General features: G+C 40.1%; 1 protein-coding gene across 8 annotated transcripts in view; it reads right to left on the bottom strand.

Moving 5' to 3' along the window:
* The window catches only part of PTPN13 (protein tyrosine phosphatase non-receptor type 13), a 131847-nt gene extending 114740 nt beyond the window's left edge, over positions 1 to 17107 (bottom strand). For 5 of the 8 annotated variants that reach the window (XM_074904940.1, XM_074904941.1, XM_074904946.1 and 2 more), the window contains exons 1-4: positions 8108 to 8125; positions 7936 to 7984; positions 4759 to 4790; positions 4038 to 4120 (exon numbers count right to left, since the gene is read on the bottom strand). In XM_074904940.1, the coding sequence (XP_074761041.1) occupies positions 4038 to 4047 (10 nt within the window). In that variant the 5' untranslated portion in view covers positions 4048 to 4120; positions 4759 to 4790; positions 7936 to 7984; positions 8108 to 8125. Of the gene's footprint in view, positions 1 to 4037; positions 4121 to 4758; positions 4791 to 7935; positions 7985 to 8107; positions 8126 to 16611; positions 16737 to 16957 lie in introns of those variants that run through there. The other 3 variants (XM_074904942.1, XM_074904945.1, XM_074904943.1) reach the window with 3 other exon arrangements.
* Positions 17108 to 18050: the final 943 nt, after the last annotated feature.

Raw genomic sequence — 18050 nt, 5'->3', positions numbered from 1 at the left:
CAGACAGTTATGATTTTTGAGTTAATTTCTGGGAAAAAAAAAAAAAAAGGGACATATGACACAAGGAACAGAACATTACAAGGTCTGCAGCTAGATGACACCGGATATCTTATCTGTGAACTCACCTGTCTGGGAGTAAAGCTATTACTCACACAGGTGATGACTAATTCTTATTGTGAAAGTCTGAATTTCTACCCTGAAAAACAGACAAGACAGAACATAGGCCTACATTTCAGCTGTCAAGGACTGTATACACAAGAGCAGCTTCATCTTCAGGACCAAGGCTTAAGCTGAGAGATCTTTGCTCTACTTATATCTAAGTTGAAGAAAACTCTCATTCAAGCACAGTAGAAAATATCAAGTCTTATTCAAAGAGCACTGCGTTTTCTTCACTCCTCTGTAGCAGAAAAAGAAAAGTAATTTTGCTTTCAGAGCACCTTTCTCTATTCAGACATAGTAGAAGGCATGAAACACTTTTTATATGCACTAGAATACAATTAAAAAGGTCTACGATATATTCTCCTCCTGTTAGGTGTGAAGATCTGTACAAAGACTTATGCCAAAGAGATTTTAAGCAGGGGGAATCAGTGAATAACTTGGTAAAGCAACTTCATACATTTCCAGGTGATAACCAACTTCAAGTGAACTACATCTTCAAAACAGATACCTGATGATACTCCATTCTCATGCTGAGACCCTATCAGGAAAAATGTACACTCTGAGGAAATAACAGATGTGAACAGGCAGCTGGCTGGATTTGACCTGTCCATGGAACAACTGTTCCTACACAGAGCAATTATAAAGACAACCAATGATAAGCTGCTGCCTCATAACATTCTCTTCAAATGAAAGCAGACTGATTCTAAGGAAATGAGAAGCAGTGGAAAGTGAGATTACATACCTGGCTCTCTGAACTTTAGAGAAGGATGTGCTTTTTATAGATCTTTTTATAGAACACACCCATGTGAGTGTGTCCATCCCCACACACATATATATAAGCATGTATTATGTTAGCATCTATCTATGGAAAATGTATACGTGCATTTGTCTGCATATGTATACTTCATATATACCAAACAATTCACTTCTGGTTTGAGTTTCTGCTGAAGGACAGAAGAAAAAGCCTGAAGGACAAATGGAGTTGTAAAGGGGCAGCAACACTGATTGTTTCGAGAAGTCAACATCAACTACCTGAAAGCCTTGTTAGAGGCCTATTAAATCTGCCTTGGCCAAAACCCTTAAGTAAGATTCTGTAAGCATTTGTAAAAACAGATTTGATACCAGCAGATGGCCTGCAACTGTAGTAACAGACCTCCATCTGTCCAGAAACCAGCTCTTCATTCTACACACATGGTACTGCAAGTGTACTGCTAACAAGTTTCAAAAGGGTAGAACCATTTCTTGAGAAGCATTTCAATGGGATTCATCATCTCCGCCCTCATGAGAGGCCTCACAGCAAGTTCCCTAAGTGACTAACTTACCAGAGGAAAAGTAACTTAACTACTAAAGCACTTGAAAGCACTTATCTGCTATTTAAGTGATATAAAAGATGTTTCCCCTTCCTGAAGTGATGCTTAGCTGAGGAGCAGACTGTTGGAAATTCATTAACATTGTCCATGGATGGGATACATCTCTTTTTTTTTCACCCAGTAATTGAGAATCTGTCAATGTAATGTAATTTAGGTCAGCTACCAATAAGGTCCAGACATGAACTATATTAAACAGTATTCAGGAAACCAATAATGAAAAACACCCCAACCGGATAACAGATAATAATTGAGCTCTGAGTTAGATGCACACAGCGTAAACATGGAGATTCCTCCTTCTGCTTAACACCTGCTTGTCCCAAGCATGGAATCTGCAACAACTAAGGTGATCATTTGTCCTCTTAGATTGCAGACCCCTTCTTTCTGCACTTCCTTCCATACTCACACATATAGAAATTAATTTACGACTTAAGTTGTACATATTGTCTGCATACCCACTCCTAACCAGTAACCAGTTTGCAGGGCGCATAAAAATCTGAGAGAGCGCAGAAAACATGCAGTATAGACTTTCATGCTGTGAGACAAAGATGTTGCCCAGAAAAAGGAAGACAAACTTTATAGGCAGAATATTATTGCCTACTCGTTTACTATAGGATTTCCCAAAATTCTCAACTATCTGCTGCTGGTGTTTCCATACTCCAGTATTTCTTAAGCTCCCAAGTTGTTTAGGTTCTCTGTTAAATCTATCCTTATGAGGGTTTCTAAGCACATGACTCACCACCATCTTATAGGTATTGAAAACTTTAAAAACACTGTTATTTAAAGGCAGACTTTCTTTATCCAGTCATCCACAGTTGATCCATTTCCTGCACTGGTAACATATATCAAGATTTACCTACTGGTTTTGCCCATCTGCTCCACTTACCTCTGTAGATGTGGTACAGACCAAGTACTGAGAACAGCACAGTCCATATGAAAATTATCACCAACTAATTTAGCAACATGTCTAGAGATACCTATCAGTTGAAAGATTCCACACAAAACATGAAGTTCTTTGGTCACAGATGCTTGCTTTTTAAATGAGCTCTTTATTGAGGCCAAAATCTTCCCGAGCAGTTTATACTGTCTAGTTTAAATCCTGCAATTAGGAGGTTTTAGCTCCAGATTATTGGTAGACAAAGCCACTTGAAGACTTGGAGTGCCTATGGGTAGGAAATCACAATCTTGCTCTAAAACATGAGTTGACACAGCATATATGGCTTTGTACCAAAATTATACAATTGGAACCTGACTGGTTAACTAGAGTCCCTCAGCCTGTCACTCTTCACCACACTTCAGAAAAAAATAAAACACTATACTGCATGAATCAGTATGCTGTTTACAACTTAACAATTATTAAATTGACTATACTGCCCCTTGAACAAATTTCTAACACACACCCAATTTATGATTCATTTTAAATTCAGAGTCTCTGCGTAATTTATTCAGTCCTACAGCCATGACATTCCCCATGTCTTAACTGCCCTCAAAGGTGATGTGATTATAAGTGCTTTTCCTTTTAGATGGAATGGTTTCTGAGCCAACAAAATGAACTGGATTCAGAGTGTAAAAGGATCCCCACATGAAAAATCTGCAAGGGTGACTGATAGAACTCTTAACTAGACCTTCCACACAAAACAGACTGCATGATCTATATTAAAGAGAAAGACAGTCCATGATAAAACAGACTTGATTTAGTTTCACACACTAGAATGGACAAAGACTCCATCTGATCGTTATCTGTGCTCCATAATATTTTGGTACTTGGAGAGATTACAGGACAGAACAAGCCACAGAAGATGGCACTGCCAAAAAAACAGGAAAAACAAGATAGCAGCACCTCCTCCCATGACACAACGCCAAACCCGCTGCTGCCAAAAAGCAGAGTTCAGGAAGTTTTGCTTTGTCTGGATGATAAATACATTCATATTAGTAGAGTTACAGGACAAAGAGCCATATTACACCCTTGGCTGCATAACAAGGACAAACTAGAAGAAACTCTTCCTCTACGGGCCTAGAAACTGTGAGAGGAAAGCGAGTCACAGCATCATCTCCCTTTTCTTTTAAGAACATTCCTATGAACAATAATGGAGAGCTAGTCAGCCTGAGGACATATGCAGATAATGCCCATGCACAAATTATAGTTGCTGTATTGGAATGGAACCAAGCAGAAGGTTGTATTAACCTCTGAACCCACTGACCTAGCGAGGGATTAAGTGAAAGGAGAATAGAAGGATAATGTAACAGCACTTGAATCTTTTATTGATGCAGCTGGACCACAGGGAGTTAGATCAGTTAAAGAATGCATCAAATATTGCTGTCTTCTCAATCAGTTTGGTAATTCTATGTACAGCAGCTTAACCCTGTAACTCTTATTTCATGGAGACCCAAAAGAACACTAACTAGAATCACCTAAAATAAACACAATTTTTTCTGTCTGTTGGTGTAGTGTTTATCTCTCCAAAACCCAAGAGCTCAGGTCTTATACATTATGGTCTATATACAACATACCAACTTTCATCCTTTCCACGCTTGGCTTTTACAACAATCCAAATTTTTCTTCCAGTCCTGAATATAGCATTTTAATTTTAGTCCTGGAAATTAAAAAAAAAAGTGGGTATGTTATAAAAAATACTATTCGTAATTTCAGTATATAAATTGCATAAACTTCTAATAGAAAGTGCTTTGAGGAAAAAAGAAAAAAATCTAAATTTTGTGTGAGCAAAAAGAAGGGCTGAAGCTCTTCAACTCCTATTTAAACCTTTCATTGCTAAATCAACACCCTAGAAAAGACATGAAAGATTATTCATTGATACAGCACAGAAAATTCATGAATTTCAGGCTTTAAAAAAGCACTTGAGCACTAGTCTGAAACAGATGTAAAAACATTTCCAGTTTTGATACATGCTGTCTCGCTACCAAGCGTTCCCTATAAACTTTGCTTATAAAATACCGAATACGAATGACAGTTCAAACTGAACCAGTTATATTGGTTTACCTCAAGCTGCATACGCTTATCTGAGAAAGGTTAGTACTAGATAATCAGTGAGAAGGATCAAGGGTTCACCACTTACAGAAATACCCAATTTGAAATTAATGAAAGGAGGTGAGGAGAAAACAAACAGGGAGGGAACGAACAAAATTTTACAACCCTGACATTTAAATCTCAAAGAAAGAAGAACGTAGTATCTTCTCAGTCCACAGAGGGGGGAATAATCCATAAATTTCTTACTCCACAGAAGCTGGAACCAAGACTTCATGAGACTGTAGAGAGAGAAGAACAGGGAGAAAGCACACGCATATTGGCTTTTTAGCCAAGGAAGAAATACCCAACTTACAGACAAAAGCAGCAGCCAGAGGCATTGGAAACTTTCACATTAAAAAAATAAACTAAAAAAAAAAAAGTCATTATAGATGCCAAGTCTTTCTGGCAAACCTAAGGCATCCTGTGGACTATTACTAATCAATTACAGAAGAAAAATACTTTTCTTCAAATAATTGTTTTGACTATTTTTATGATTTGGTTTACACTACTGGCCATTTTTCATTCATTTACGCAGAAGCTGAATATTAGTCCAGTCATTTAGGGGGAAATAAACGCATAGAACCATTTACAGGCTGCATTTTAAAAGGAACAGATTTACAGATTGAAATTTCGAGTTTTGGCAAAAAAAAAATAACTGAAGACAGCTGGCACTAACTTAGCCTTTGCCTTTTATCACACTGATGAGTGACCTCTCCGAGTTTTTAGTGATCCTCTTTCACAATAATCAGACTTCTAGAAAAGCGGCTGTAAGACTTCACCCTTTATTCTACACCAACAGTCTACAAACAGGCAATCAAAAAGAAAATCCCAGTTTCTCCAACTGAAAGATGGTGGGGGGAGGTGGCCGGGGGAAGAAGAAGGAAATGCAAACTTTCCCCACCCAGAAATCACACACAATTTACAGTTGCTCTATATCAAAGAGCCTCCTGGTCACTACTTAGAGCTTTTGTCACACAAAAAAATATCTGAGTTCCACAAGTTATTTGAAAACAGTTTAAAGACAGTACACCTCTGGGTTTCAAAACTATTATAAAAAAGCAATTGCTCTTATTAGATGCATATTACTTCCTGGCACAACAGTTGTGTTGTGTTGTTTGTTTTGTTTTTAATGGGCATTTATAGCCTGTCATTGAAAATACATCATAAGCCTTGAAATGCACACTGTCCACATAAAAAGTAAATTTATATATAAATTATTGAAAGTCTAGACAGACAATAGTTTCTCTTCCACTTCTCCAAAACCACTGAAGAAGGAAACAGAACAAACAGATTTTGCATCATCAGACTTCCCAACCAGCAGTTCATATTATGGTGAAAAGTTAAATTCTGTGATCTTTAATTCTCAAAGCAAAGGCAATGGGTGGGATAGAATCAGTGAGAATAATGCATATATCAAAGAGTTCAGTTAATGCCATTCTCAAAAATATTTTCTATAATATTGCAAACTCTATTCTGCACTGTGCAAGCACCAGGGAAATTTCCACATACCATGTTAAATGCAATTTGCTGATTCTACTCTGTTCTTTAATACTCAGTACTGAAAGAAAAAAAAAAATCAACATCCAACAATATCACAAAACTAAAGGGTTTGCACTGAAAAACGTTCTTGTTGACTATCCTATGCTTATTTCAGCATGTGAAACCAAAGAGCACACACAGCAGAATGGCACACGTGTTGAGGCAAATGAGAACAAAAAGAATGCCTTTTATGATTGCAGAATGCCCTTCAGTTCTTAAATAACCTGTTTCTCATCTGTAAAAGAAATCAAACTATTTGTCGCCACAAGTTGGTTTTGTTGTGCTTTTCATGTGATACCATTTAAAATTACAATTACTTATACAATCTATTTTATTTCATCAAGTAGTATGTTTTCACTTTCCTCTTTAACAACTAATTCTGCAACTGAAACTTTGTGATACCACCAAGGTGTTCCTGTCATTTTGTCCTCTTCCTGAGCAACTATTTTACTCTAGAGTTGTATGCATGAAAACTAACCCCCTTCATTACTTGACTATCCATAATTTAATCCCTCCTTAAGGGATCTGAAGAAAAGGGAATAAGGATTCCATGACATCAAGGATGAAAAAGCAAGCAAGGAACTGCAGCTTGAACCAAACAGCTCAACGTCCTGTTCACATTTCTTCAGCTGGGTGGAAACTTCTCCCATCTTTCAGATACAGCCCTAACCACTGCTGATGCCTCTAACCCAGAGCACTGACCTAACTGCAACCAATACACTGCTGTAACACAGACTTTCACGGACAGCACGGCAGTTCCCAGTGTTTGGATTCCTTTGATTCCTAGGCTACTTCTCTGAACAGCAAGTCAGCCCACGTGGATACAGAATCACAGAATCATTCAGGTTGGAAAAGACCCTTGGGAACATTGAGTCCAACCATCAGCCCGACTCTACAAAGTTCTCACCTACACCACATCCCCCAACAGCTCATCCAAATGACCCTTAAACACACCCAGGGATGGGGACTCCAACCCCTCCCTGGGCAGCCTATTCCACTCTCTGACCACTCTTTACAGGAAACATTTTCTCCTCATGTCCAGTCTGACCCTCCCCTGTTGCAGTTTAAAGCCATTCCCTCTTGTTCTGTCAGTAATCCCCTGTGAGAAGAGACCAGCACCAACCTCTCTACAATGTCCTTTCAGGGAGCTGCAGAGAGTGATGAGGTCTCCCCTCAGCCTTCTCCTCCTCAAGCTAAACAGTCTCAGCTCCTTCAATAGTTCCTCACAGGATTTATTCTCCAGGCCCTTCACCAGCTTCATTGCCCTTCTCTGCCCTCGCTCCAGCACCTCAATATCTCTCTCGTATTGAGGTGCCCAAATAAACGAGCTTCAAAGGAAGATTTCCTACTAAGCTTTTTTTTAAAAAAAAGGTTAAGGAAGTTTTCAGTCTGAAGGAGCTTCCTATTTCTTTTGGTCTTTAGAAGCCTAAGCAATATTCAATACAAGAAGTACTATACTGGATCAGACCACCCCTCCTATCACCCTTCCTTGGCAATCACTGGTTTATTGAGTTCCTGAGCTAAAAGTTAGAGCTGCACAGTCAAATCTAATAGTCACTAATGGTCTCTGTTCTGTTAACTTCTCTAATCCCTTTCTGAACACATTTACACTTTTACTCCACAATGACATTTTGTTCCAGTGACAGAGCTGTAATTAAGCAGCTCAGAGTTTTTTCTTTTGTTTGCTGTGAAGACAGTAACATGTCTTCTCAAATTTCACTGGAGAACATGCCAAAGGTCCTGAAGGACCCTGTAATGCCTCACGGTCACCTGGCTTTTACCAGCCACTCAGCAGTAAATGTCTGCAGCTACCAAAAATACCAGAAAAAGTTTTCTTCCACCAACCTTTCTCTGCTGCTTTCTTCCACTTCCAGCACACAAAAGATTTTCTGTTCTGAAGACAATGCATGCAAATAAAATGTAAAAAATGTAATTAAAAAAACTTTTTAAGATCTTCCTTAGTATTTTGTGACCAAAAGAAGGGAAAAAGCAGGCTTAAGTTTTTTTCTCTACATACCATATTCCTCAAATTCACAGAGGATGGAACTGTACCAGTGAACAAGGAAAAAGGGAGAAAATTATTCTTGCTGGCACTAATATGATATAATAGTAGCAAAACCTACTGAAAACAAACAAGAAAAAAACCCCGAGTTAATTTTTACAATGTATCACATTCTTCTGAAACACCAGAGTCTTATAACAATCATGGTGAGCATCCCATTTTAATTTGACACAAAGGAGTTTTACAAAGCTGTTTCAGTAATTCATTAGACCCTGCACTTAAAGCTCCAGGCCGATTTGGCTGTTCCACACGTGATAACTGAACTGCAAAGCCACTCAACAAATGAGTCTATAGCTGATGAAACAAACCTTCATCACTGCCAGCTAGCAAATCTTTATAATCGGATAATCTTTAAAGTCTTTATTAAGGTCATTCAAGGGATTGCAGTGACAAGACACAGAAAAATTAAACTGTTTAAAATTTAAGGTTCTTTGGAATTGGCCTTTTTTGCTAAGCATGTACATTTGTCAGATCAACAGCACCAGAAGAAGCCTCTTTCAGTAAACATAAGTCTAAAGTTTTGGGGTTTCCTCAAAAAACTTTGTGTTTATTTCTTCCAGTACTTATTAGATGGATCATTACAGCAGACTTCCCAGGCAAATTTCTGATTTTTTTTGAGTTTGGACAACCTTATAAATAAAAAGGGATGAGGAGGAACAGTTCTAAAAAAAAAATAATCTACAAAAAAAACCCAAAACCAACCAAACAAAAACTCCACATCACACAGCAGATAATTATTAACCTCTGAAGGCCTTAAACATTATCAGTGAGCTGAGAGACCCAAAAATACTTGCAAAGTTTGAAGGTCTGAAAACTCATTCCAACCTTTACCAGACTGGAATCTCAGCTCACAGAAGCCTTCACCACCAGCACATAGGATGACAGGGACATTCTGGTAAGGCACATAAACCTGGATTAGAGGAAACTGAAGGTGCTTCAGCACACCTTGAATGACCCATCCGTTTTTTCTCCCTCTCCTTCTGTTCTTTTCCCCACCTTCCTTTCTTAAGCTGTGTGCACCCTGCCATAAAATATGTTTTTTCTAATGTTGTTTTCACAAGCTAGGCCTTTTAGCTCAAAGTCTTCCAAGTACTGTACAGGTATATTCTAGCTAGCTTGTTGAGTAACTTCTTCCTTTTTCAGATACAAGCTATTTAACATTTCACAACTGCTATTCCTGTGAGAGAACACCTCTTCTTAATTGAGACGTACAGACATATACTGCATTGTCTATTATAATGTTACAAATCAATAAGGATGTCAACAGCATTTGTATTCCACCTGCATCCTACTCAAATTTCTAGTAAAGTTAGCAGGAAGATTCTCATTGCTCTTCAGGGTGTATCAGTTCAGATGCCAAACACCAGCATGCACAAATGTCAAAGTTACTTCTAAGGTATCATCAAAGTCTTGATTTTCCCTAGATTGCAAAAATATTTTCAATATTTCAGTGTATTATTAGATGTGTTATCATTTTTTTGCTGCTACTCCTTGTACAGACTTCTAACACTAAGCAATAAGTGGACTTTTTCTGGAAGCATTTCTGAAGCTCTCCTTCAAATGGTTAAGAGGAAACTCAGCACTGCTCTAAGAACAGAGAAAAGATCACTGAAGATACACAAGAACTCTGAAAGACAAAGTCTGTGAAGGCTGGACAGAATCTCTTTCCTCCTAAAAAACCTATCTGAGATGACAAATCCTTTACTGAAAAGTGCATAGAACTTACTGACAAATAAATCTCTGATTAATACATGCAAACAGGCAGCGCTCCCTTATTTTAAGTCAAATTAATGTGAAGAAGTCCAATTTACAGAATGTGAAGAAGTCCAATTTACAGAATGTGAAGAAGTCCAATTTACAGAATGTGAAGAAGTCCAATTTACAGAATGTGAAGAAGTCCAATTTACAGAATGTGAAGAAGATGAAAGCAAACTGGCTTCAGAAGAACAAACAAAAAAATGCACCTCAATCATTGAAAAATAGTTAAAACATACTAAGGCACTTGAAAGAAATACCACAACAATATCTCCGAAGGAGAAAACAGTATTTATCAGTGGCTGAAACACATCATTTAAGGAAGTTACATATAGTCTAATTAGGCAGATGGAGGGATAACTCTACATAAATCTAACCACACAACTGTCTAGTCAGCAACATATACTACAGAGATGTCTCTCAAAGTAACACATGTGCTCACTGACATTAAAAAGTAAAGAATAAGAGTAGCTATTGTACCACTGTTATCAGTCATTTGCTTCCTCAGGATTCAAACTCTCAGTTCATTGAAGGCAAAATACACCTTTGCATTGACTTGGGAAAAGAAAGGTAGTATTTCACTGACCATAATCCTAAACACTAGGAAGGGATTTTCCACTTAGTGATTTTACAGTAGAGATACTAAAAGGCAAAATATCCATTCCCTTTCCCTTCTTTAAACTTTGCTGTTTGCTGAAACACTTACTATGAAATAATTATGAAAAATCAGTAATAATATACTGTTGCACATGATAAATTGTGAAAATTGAGAAAACGAATCAGCAAGAATTTTTACAGTACTGATACTGTGATGAGCAAATTAGGTAGAAAATTTACATAAAGTTTATCTACATGACATAGATAAAAATCTAAACACTCAATTTTTTCATGCCCTACTAAAAGCAATATGCAAGTCCAAATCATTCATCATTTAAACCTGACATGACTTTGCTAGGAAGCACAACAATTTCTAACAGTTTAAGTTTCAAAATCTAATTTAGCCCCCTCTTTAATCCATTTAATCTTTTAAGATTACAATATATAGAAGCGATTAGCAGAAAAAGTCAACAGCCCCATCAAGAAAGATGGAACACATTTAACACCAAATAAGGTTGCTTACAAGTTTGAAATTTTGCAGTTCATATTTTAACAGCAGTGTCCTCCAAGGTCTCTGAATACCTGCTGCACAGCAGACAAGGCTTTACAAGTCAAGTTCCATTCTATCTTTCCCTGGTGACCTAAGAAAGCCCTGGAACCACCAGCGTTTTTATTGGGGTTTTTAATATCCTCCTTGTAGCCACTCATATTTATACGAAAACCTGAAAATACTGTAGCCAATCTACACATACTATTGAGATGCCAAAGAAATTAATATTAAAAAGGGAAAAATCCTCATCCAAAACATAAAATTAATCACTGGGAACCAATTCCCCTGCACAAACAGGGAGCTGCAAATGAGTGTCTATAATCCTTGAGATAATGAGATAAGCCATGTTCTGTCTGTACTCAGTAATAACTTAGCCTTTTCACTCAGTTCCTCGGGTTTTTCCTTTAACAGGTTTTGAGGGCCTGCCCACTACTTGAGTACAACAGTAGCTATTACATGAATAAAAGTAAAGACAGACTACAGAATGGACATGAGACTCAGAGAAGCTTACATCTCCAAGCATGCAACTTTACTGTAAATATTATTTACATTAACAACTCTTTATGCCTTTCAACACTGATTCTGAAATAGAATCGAAGTCAACAGGAAATGCAACAGTTTCTAATACAGTAGCATAACTATGCTATTACAATGAACCAGTATAGTTTGTTTTATACAGCACACGGCAGTGGTGGTGAGATTCCAACATACAAGGACATCTGTGAACCTATTACGAAGATTGCTGTCATCTTACTGCTAGAGAACATCAGCTGCACCTGCATACATATATAGATGTAGTCAGAACAGCTTTTACAGCTGTTGTGATACTGGATATGAAACACAGGAGAACCTGGTATTTCCACTGATTTATCCAGTAAGAGTCTAGCACTCATTATGATGAAAAGCACATTCTACCTTCAAAACATGAGGAATTTGTATGATCTAACAGCTTTCTCTCCTCAACAAATAATAGAGCAACAAACAAAATTGGATTTCAGTGAAAAGTCTGGTAGGAAAGAGCCTTGGTTTAAGTTCTCTTACTTGAGACAGAGTTAAAACAGGAGTGTTTCCTACTAAACTCAGCATCAATTTCAAGCTTACCGAACAAATATAAATCACCTGCAATGGCAATGTTCAAGAAAAGTCACCCAAGCAGCTGTTCAGCTCAAGATTTTTTTTTTTTCCTAAATAAAACTGACTTCAGATATGCCACTTCTGAGGTACCTCTCTGCACACGTGCCTAAAACCAAATACCTACACTACATACAAATACTCAGTTAGGGAAGATGTCAACACCATATGAAAATAATTTTCAGACTCACTTTCAAAAATTTCAGCAAGCTCTGTGGGATATTCCCTTCCATATCTCTCCCACAGCTAGAGACATATGCTCTTTCCTAAGACAATTTTCAAGAAACAAAAATCTTCTTTATCCAGAGTTGGGAGAACACCCCAGAAAAACACGTCTTTTCTCTGACAAAGTGGAAGCACACAGAAATTGAAAGTCTTTTCATCTCAAAGAAGTGAGGTGCTTTTTGACAGTATTGGATTAGTTCATGAAGAGGTTTGTATTCAAATCCAAATTTGTACACTTAAATTTTCATAAACTGTAGGTCAGTCAATTCTTCTCCCCATGCTTTACTTATAGCTATGAAATGGGAGATAAAGCTTCCCTCTGTTTTCCAAGTGCCTCATCTCAATCTAATTTAATGACAGACTGCTTGAAGCAGGAACAATGTCCTGACACAACAGGTCCTAAATCTGACATTACCTTGTCACCTACAAATCCTTAATAACACTCAACATCCTGAAAAAACTACAGTATGACCTATAAATACCAGCAATCAAAAATCAACAGTTTTAATACTAGGTCTCCTTTAATTCTTGACATATTACTTGCAGACGTTTCTTTGGCGTATTAGATTTACATATAAAAGATAAAGAACAAGAGATGAAACCCTGAGAACAAAGCCTTCTCACCTCTGTCATTCTTCCTACAGAGTTTCATAAGCTAACTTGGAGCAGATCTCTATCCTGGCAATTGGATTTTAAATTCACAAGGCATATCATTGTCCCAAGGCAGCCTACTCAATTCATTGCCTTTTATGAAAACATTTTAATAGATAATGATGCACAAAGAATATGCCTAGTTGCTCACCAGGTATTTAACTGGCATAGGTGAAAGAGAAGCCTGGATGAAATAAAAACGGCACCAAAGAGTCGTCCTCTGCCTTTCCCATCTGTTAATGCCAGCTTCCTTCACTACACTTCAGGAGGAGGTGGGGCTGAGAAACACTTCTTTCAGAAGTTCCACCCTTCTTTACAGATGCACAGATTTCATTAATAGTTAACTGGAGACATACAACATTAACTTACTCTGGTATTCATAGCTTTCCATCCACGCTTGTCCCATGGCAAGTGACAGCTTAGGGCAACTGCTAACAAGTATTTTCTGCACCATGACACACTACCCCAAGACCTACTTTTCAGTCTCCCTGTCTCACTGACTAGCTCATTTTAAAAAAAGTCCAGTCAGTTCTTCTGTAAGCAGAGAAAAAAAGGGGTGACTGACAGAGCATGGGGCTGCTAACCAACACTCCCTCTCAAATGTCCAAAATGTGGCAGCCAGATCAATACTTGCACATTCTTCAGTTTAACAGACTCCTGCCAAAATCACTTTGAGTTTTATCAATAAAACTAAAGGTTCTAGGCTTGTTGCATGAGTAAACTGGAAAGCTCTTCAAGAGAAAATCATTCCTCTTAAAGAGCTGATCTTACTCTTGTTCAAGTTATTGAGTGTTGAACAACCACTAGAGAGACTCTTGAGCGTAAGGAAGGTCTCCTTACCTGCGAAGGACTTGGAAAAAGAGGATGCCTATATTAACCAGGCCCTCTGGGCCATATCATCATGTATTTCAACATATAAATATTAGAAGCCATTTAATGTACGGCAGTATTCAGAGTCTTCAGTGATAAAGAAGAGCTTTGTCCAAGTGACTGGCACTTCAACAATAAACTCCATTTAAGAGTCTGCCCCATCTCATTTTATCTAATTACTTACCTCTCTTGTAGGAATAGCATGCTATTAAGGTTTGCTGATTAAGATTTGAAGGCACTTTGAAGATTTATTGTACTATACAACTGCTAATTATTATTGTTCATACCTGCATTCAGTTGGGAGGAAAATAGCTCTACGCCAAATAATTTTCACATGTAAAAGTGAAAATATTTGCTTTGCTGTGCTCTTTAAAAAGTAAACAGATGACAGACTGCATTTCAACTTGCAGTCCTTCACTGCAATACTTACTCTATATGTGTAAGAACACATGGCTGAAGAAATCCCAACATAAAGAAAAAAAAAAACAAAAAAACAAGGCAAAAAACCACAACACCTTTCTTCCCACTGGAACAGGCAAAAGCAACATTTATGCCTTGGTAATTTCCCACCTGCAGGAATGCAACCGCCTCCCTTTCCTACGTTTCTTCACTACTTCGCTTAAGAGGGATACAAGATGACAATGCTATATGCACAAGTGATCACAGGCTCAAGATGACCAGTTACAGCCGTTATTTACCACTTATCCATATCACAGCCCATTTTTACTTTCAAAAGCCTGTGAAGCTGTGAATAGACTACTGGATGCCATCCTCTCCATCCACTGTGTTATCCTGATGAAAATGTGCTGTCCACTCACTTATCCATTACCATTCAGCCTATCCTTTTCACACAGACACTTCCTTGTCTCACGAATACTCTTCTATTCACTCAAGAGTCCAGTCTGCGGCTCTTGTAGCTTCCAACTCCACTCAACAACCGTCTCAGAGTGAATAATTTTTTTTCAGTCAAGCCATTATAACAACACTCTGTCTCCTTTTACATCTGGTTTATTCAAAAGTACTTACTTTTACTGCACCTTTATCTTCAAAAACAAATCACATTCTGAAGAGGAAAAAAAAATTAATACAAAACCCCTCATCTACAGAAGGTTCAATTTTTTTATCGTTCAACAGCAAAAGAAAAAAAAAGTCCCATTATGGGAGTAATATATGCTATGTGCTTTTCCAGACATCAGACAGGATTGTTAGGTTAAAAACAAGTAATAAAATACCTTTAGAAGTTAGACTAGGTTTTTCTATCTCTTGCTGTCATTCTTTCCTAAACTACTGCCTACATGGAAAAGCTGTTTATGGAAAGACGTGCTTGTTGGCAGATAAGACAGACACTCCAGGTGAAATACATATGCCCAATGTGAAAGTTGAACAGATAGGTATGTTTGATAGCGCTAGGAGTGGTAGCAAATTCTGTTGTAACTGCTCTTCCAAAAGATTCTAAGACTAGATTTACTCTTTCCTCATCAGTATTCCTTGCACAAGAACAAACTATTTAAGTTGTTTTTCTATTTGTATCTGTATCTTGGTTGATTCTAACTCTTGCAGAAGTGTCTTTAAAACATATTTCTGGTCATCCAAAGACAGATTGCACAGGTAGAGTATCAGTCAGAGGCCTGATGCATAATTTGAACACAGAAAGCAGCCCTTCTCTGAAGTCATAAAATGTTATCACTTCACAAGCCTCAGCCCAAACGAATGACCTGGCAGTCAAGACACCTAGAAACACATGTATTCAGTGACAGCTTTCTCACATGAGGTTCAGCCCCCAGGAGAACGTCTGTGTATTCCGACTCAGTTTCACTATAGAATTTCATAAACCAGCTTCTCTTCCCACCGAAAAAGCTTCATGAACTGATCCTGGTTACTGCCCCTGTAGTTCCACATGCAAAGACTTTCACATTCCCTTCTCCAAAACTCACACCTTAATAAGATGGCTAGACGCAGATTACCTGCAACCAACCTCACAGTTTTCATGTCCTACATTTACTTCTGATCCCACCTACAAAACCAAACCGGTTCCCTAATGTTTCTCCAATAAACAGGAGTGGTACAGAGCAGCTCCTGGCGGTTCCCTATGAAGTCACTGCCTTTGTTGTTTTAAACATGCAATTTAAAGAGAATGACACAATCTAGAATATGAGAGAGATTATTCTGCGGTCTGCGGAGGTGTCGATTGCTAGGAGATAAAAAGCCAACGAAACCTACGCTATTTCTCATCATCGGCCAAGAGATTTATACTTCATTTCTTTTCCTCCAAAAACTTGAATAAAGCAAAGCGTTCTCCTTGCTGAGAAGTTCGGGGGGTTGCTTTGTTTGGTTGGCGTAAGCAAAAACGAGCCTTCTGCCACCGGCTGACGCAAACCCCCACGCACGAACCGCTGTTACTAAAAGCCCAGTTCAACCCCAAAGCCGACCCGGGAAGGAAGTACAGGGGCAGAACCACCACCACCCCCCGCCGCGCTTTGGGAGGCCTTTCTGCCCCACAGCTGCTGCCCTGCACCGCCCAGGCGCGGGCCCCGCGCTTCGTCCCCTCCGCGGGCGCGGAGACCCGCGGCGGCCCGCTCCGCCCCCCCTCCCCGACATCCCCGCCGCCCTGCCACAGATTAAACAGTCGCCGGTCGGCGAGATTCCCCCCCACACACACACACATACAAGAGCCACGCACCTCGCAGGGACGAGCGGCCCGGGGAGCCGCGGACCTACCGGCCGGTCTAGAGCCGCCGTCCCCGGGGATGGAGCCGAGGAGCCCGGAGCTTCGCCCTTTTCCTCACCAGCGGTTGCGGTCGGCGCCTGTAAGGGAGCGCGGGGACGGGATCAGAGCGGAGCAGCATCTCCCGCGCCGGTCGCCAGCCTCGTCGCCCCTCTCCCGCACGGCGCGAAGAGGGCGGGAGCGGCGGCGCTCCCCGCCCTGCGGCTCCCTCCCTCCCTCCCTCCCTCCCTCCCCCTGCGCACGGCCGGCCCGCCGCCAAGCAGCAGCCCCTCCGACCCGGCTGCCGGGCTCGGGAACCCACCGCGGCGACCCGGCCCAGCCCCCCGACCCGCTTCACGCCGCTCCAGCAGCCGCTGCCCCCTCAGGGCCGCCAGTAGCGCGGGGAGGCAGCCGCGCAGCCGCCCTCCGCCCCCGACGGCCGCTCCCTCCCTCACGCCCCCGAGGCGGCGGGGAAGCTGCTGACACAGGCCCAGCCCCGCCCTCCCCCTCAGCGCCCGGCCCCGGCCCCTTCCCGCCCTCCGCGTCCGGCCGGAGCGCGAAGGTAACTTGAGAATTACCTCTCTTGGTGGCAAAGGACTGCGTTATAACGGCAACTTGTTCTTGGCCGCAAAGGCGTTTTGGTTTGTTGGGGTTTTGTGGTTGTTTGGTTTTTTGTTTGGTTTTGTCTGTTTGTTTTGTTGTGGTGTTTTTTGTTGTTTTGTTTTGTTTTGTTTTTTTCCGGGGATGATCTTAATTCTGGTTGCTCCCAGTCCGTGGCGCTTAAATTGATGGTCTTGGTTCTCTGTCCTGTGTCGGTCCGTACCCGTCCCTGAAGGCTCTGGAGGGATGGGGAAGGCAGGAGGGGAGCCGTCCATGAGCAGGCGTCTCATTTCCCATCATTAGCCAAACTCTTGCTGCTTTGTTCGGGTGGGAGGAAAAAAAAGGGGGTGGGGGAGGGGGGGAATGTTGAACAAAGTGAATTTAGACAAAACAAAAGCCTTAATGGCAAAGTTTTCAAATATGCCTGTAGGACAGATTGTGGTGAGGAAAGGTCTACTTGGCTACGTGAAAAGGTTTTCTAAAAATAAGGCTTCTTTGTCCACTTTGAATGTGAGATCCGCTGTAGGGACCCACTGACCGCTTGTGCCATGGGGTTGGAGCTTCCCCAGTGGGTTCACCTTGATGGGCAGATGGGGACAGGAAATAGTCACAGGGTGGGAAAAGTACTTCTCCCTGCAAAGAGTACCGTCACCACAGATGTGACCCCAAATACAGGCTATGTGAAAATGAAATTTTTCAGAATGATAGTTGAAAATGTTTTTATTTAAAACAAAACAAAACACAGTTTTGTGGAAACTGTTGCTTTAGAATAAATGAAAAAATGTTTGGCTGTAACTGTTTCATAACTGAATACC

Source organism: Athene noctua, chromosome 4, assembly GCF_965140245.1.
Source record: "Athene noctua chromosome 4, bAthNoc1.hap1.1, whole genome shotgun sequence".
Taxonomy (NCBI): domain Eukaryota; kingdom Metazoa; phylum Chordata; class Aves; order Strigiformes; family Strigidae; genus Athene; species Athene noctua.
The sequence above is the reverse complement of the archived record's forward strand: the minus strand, read 5'-3'. Positions and strand labels throughout refer to the sequence as shown.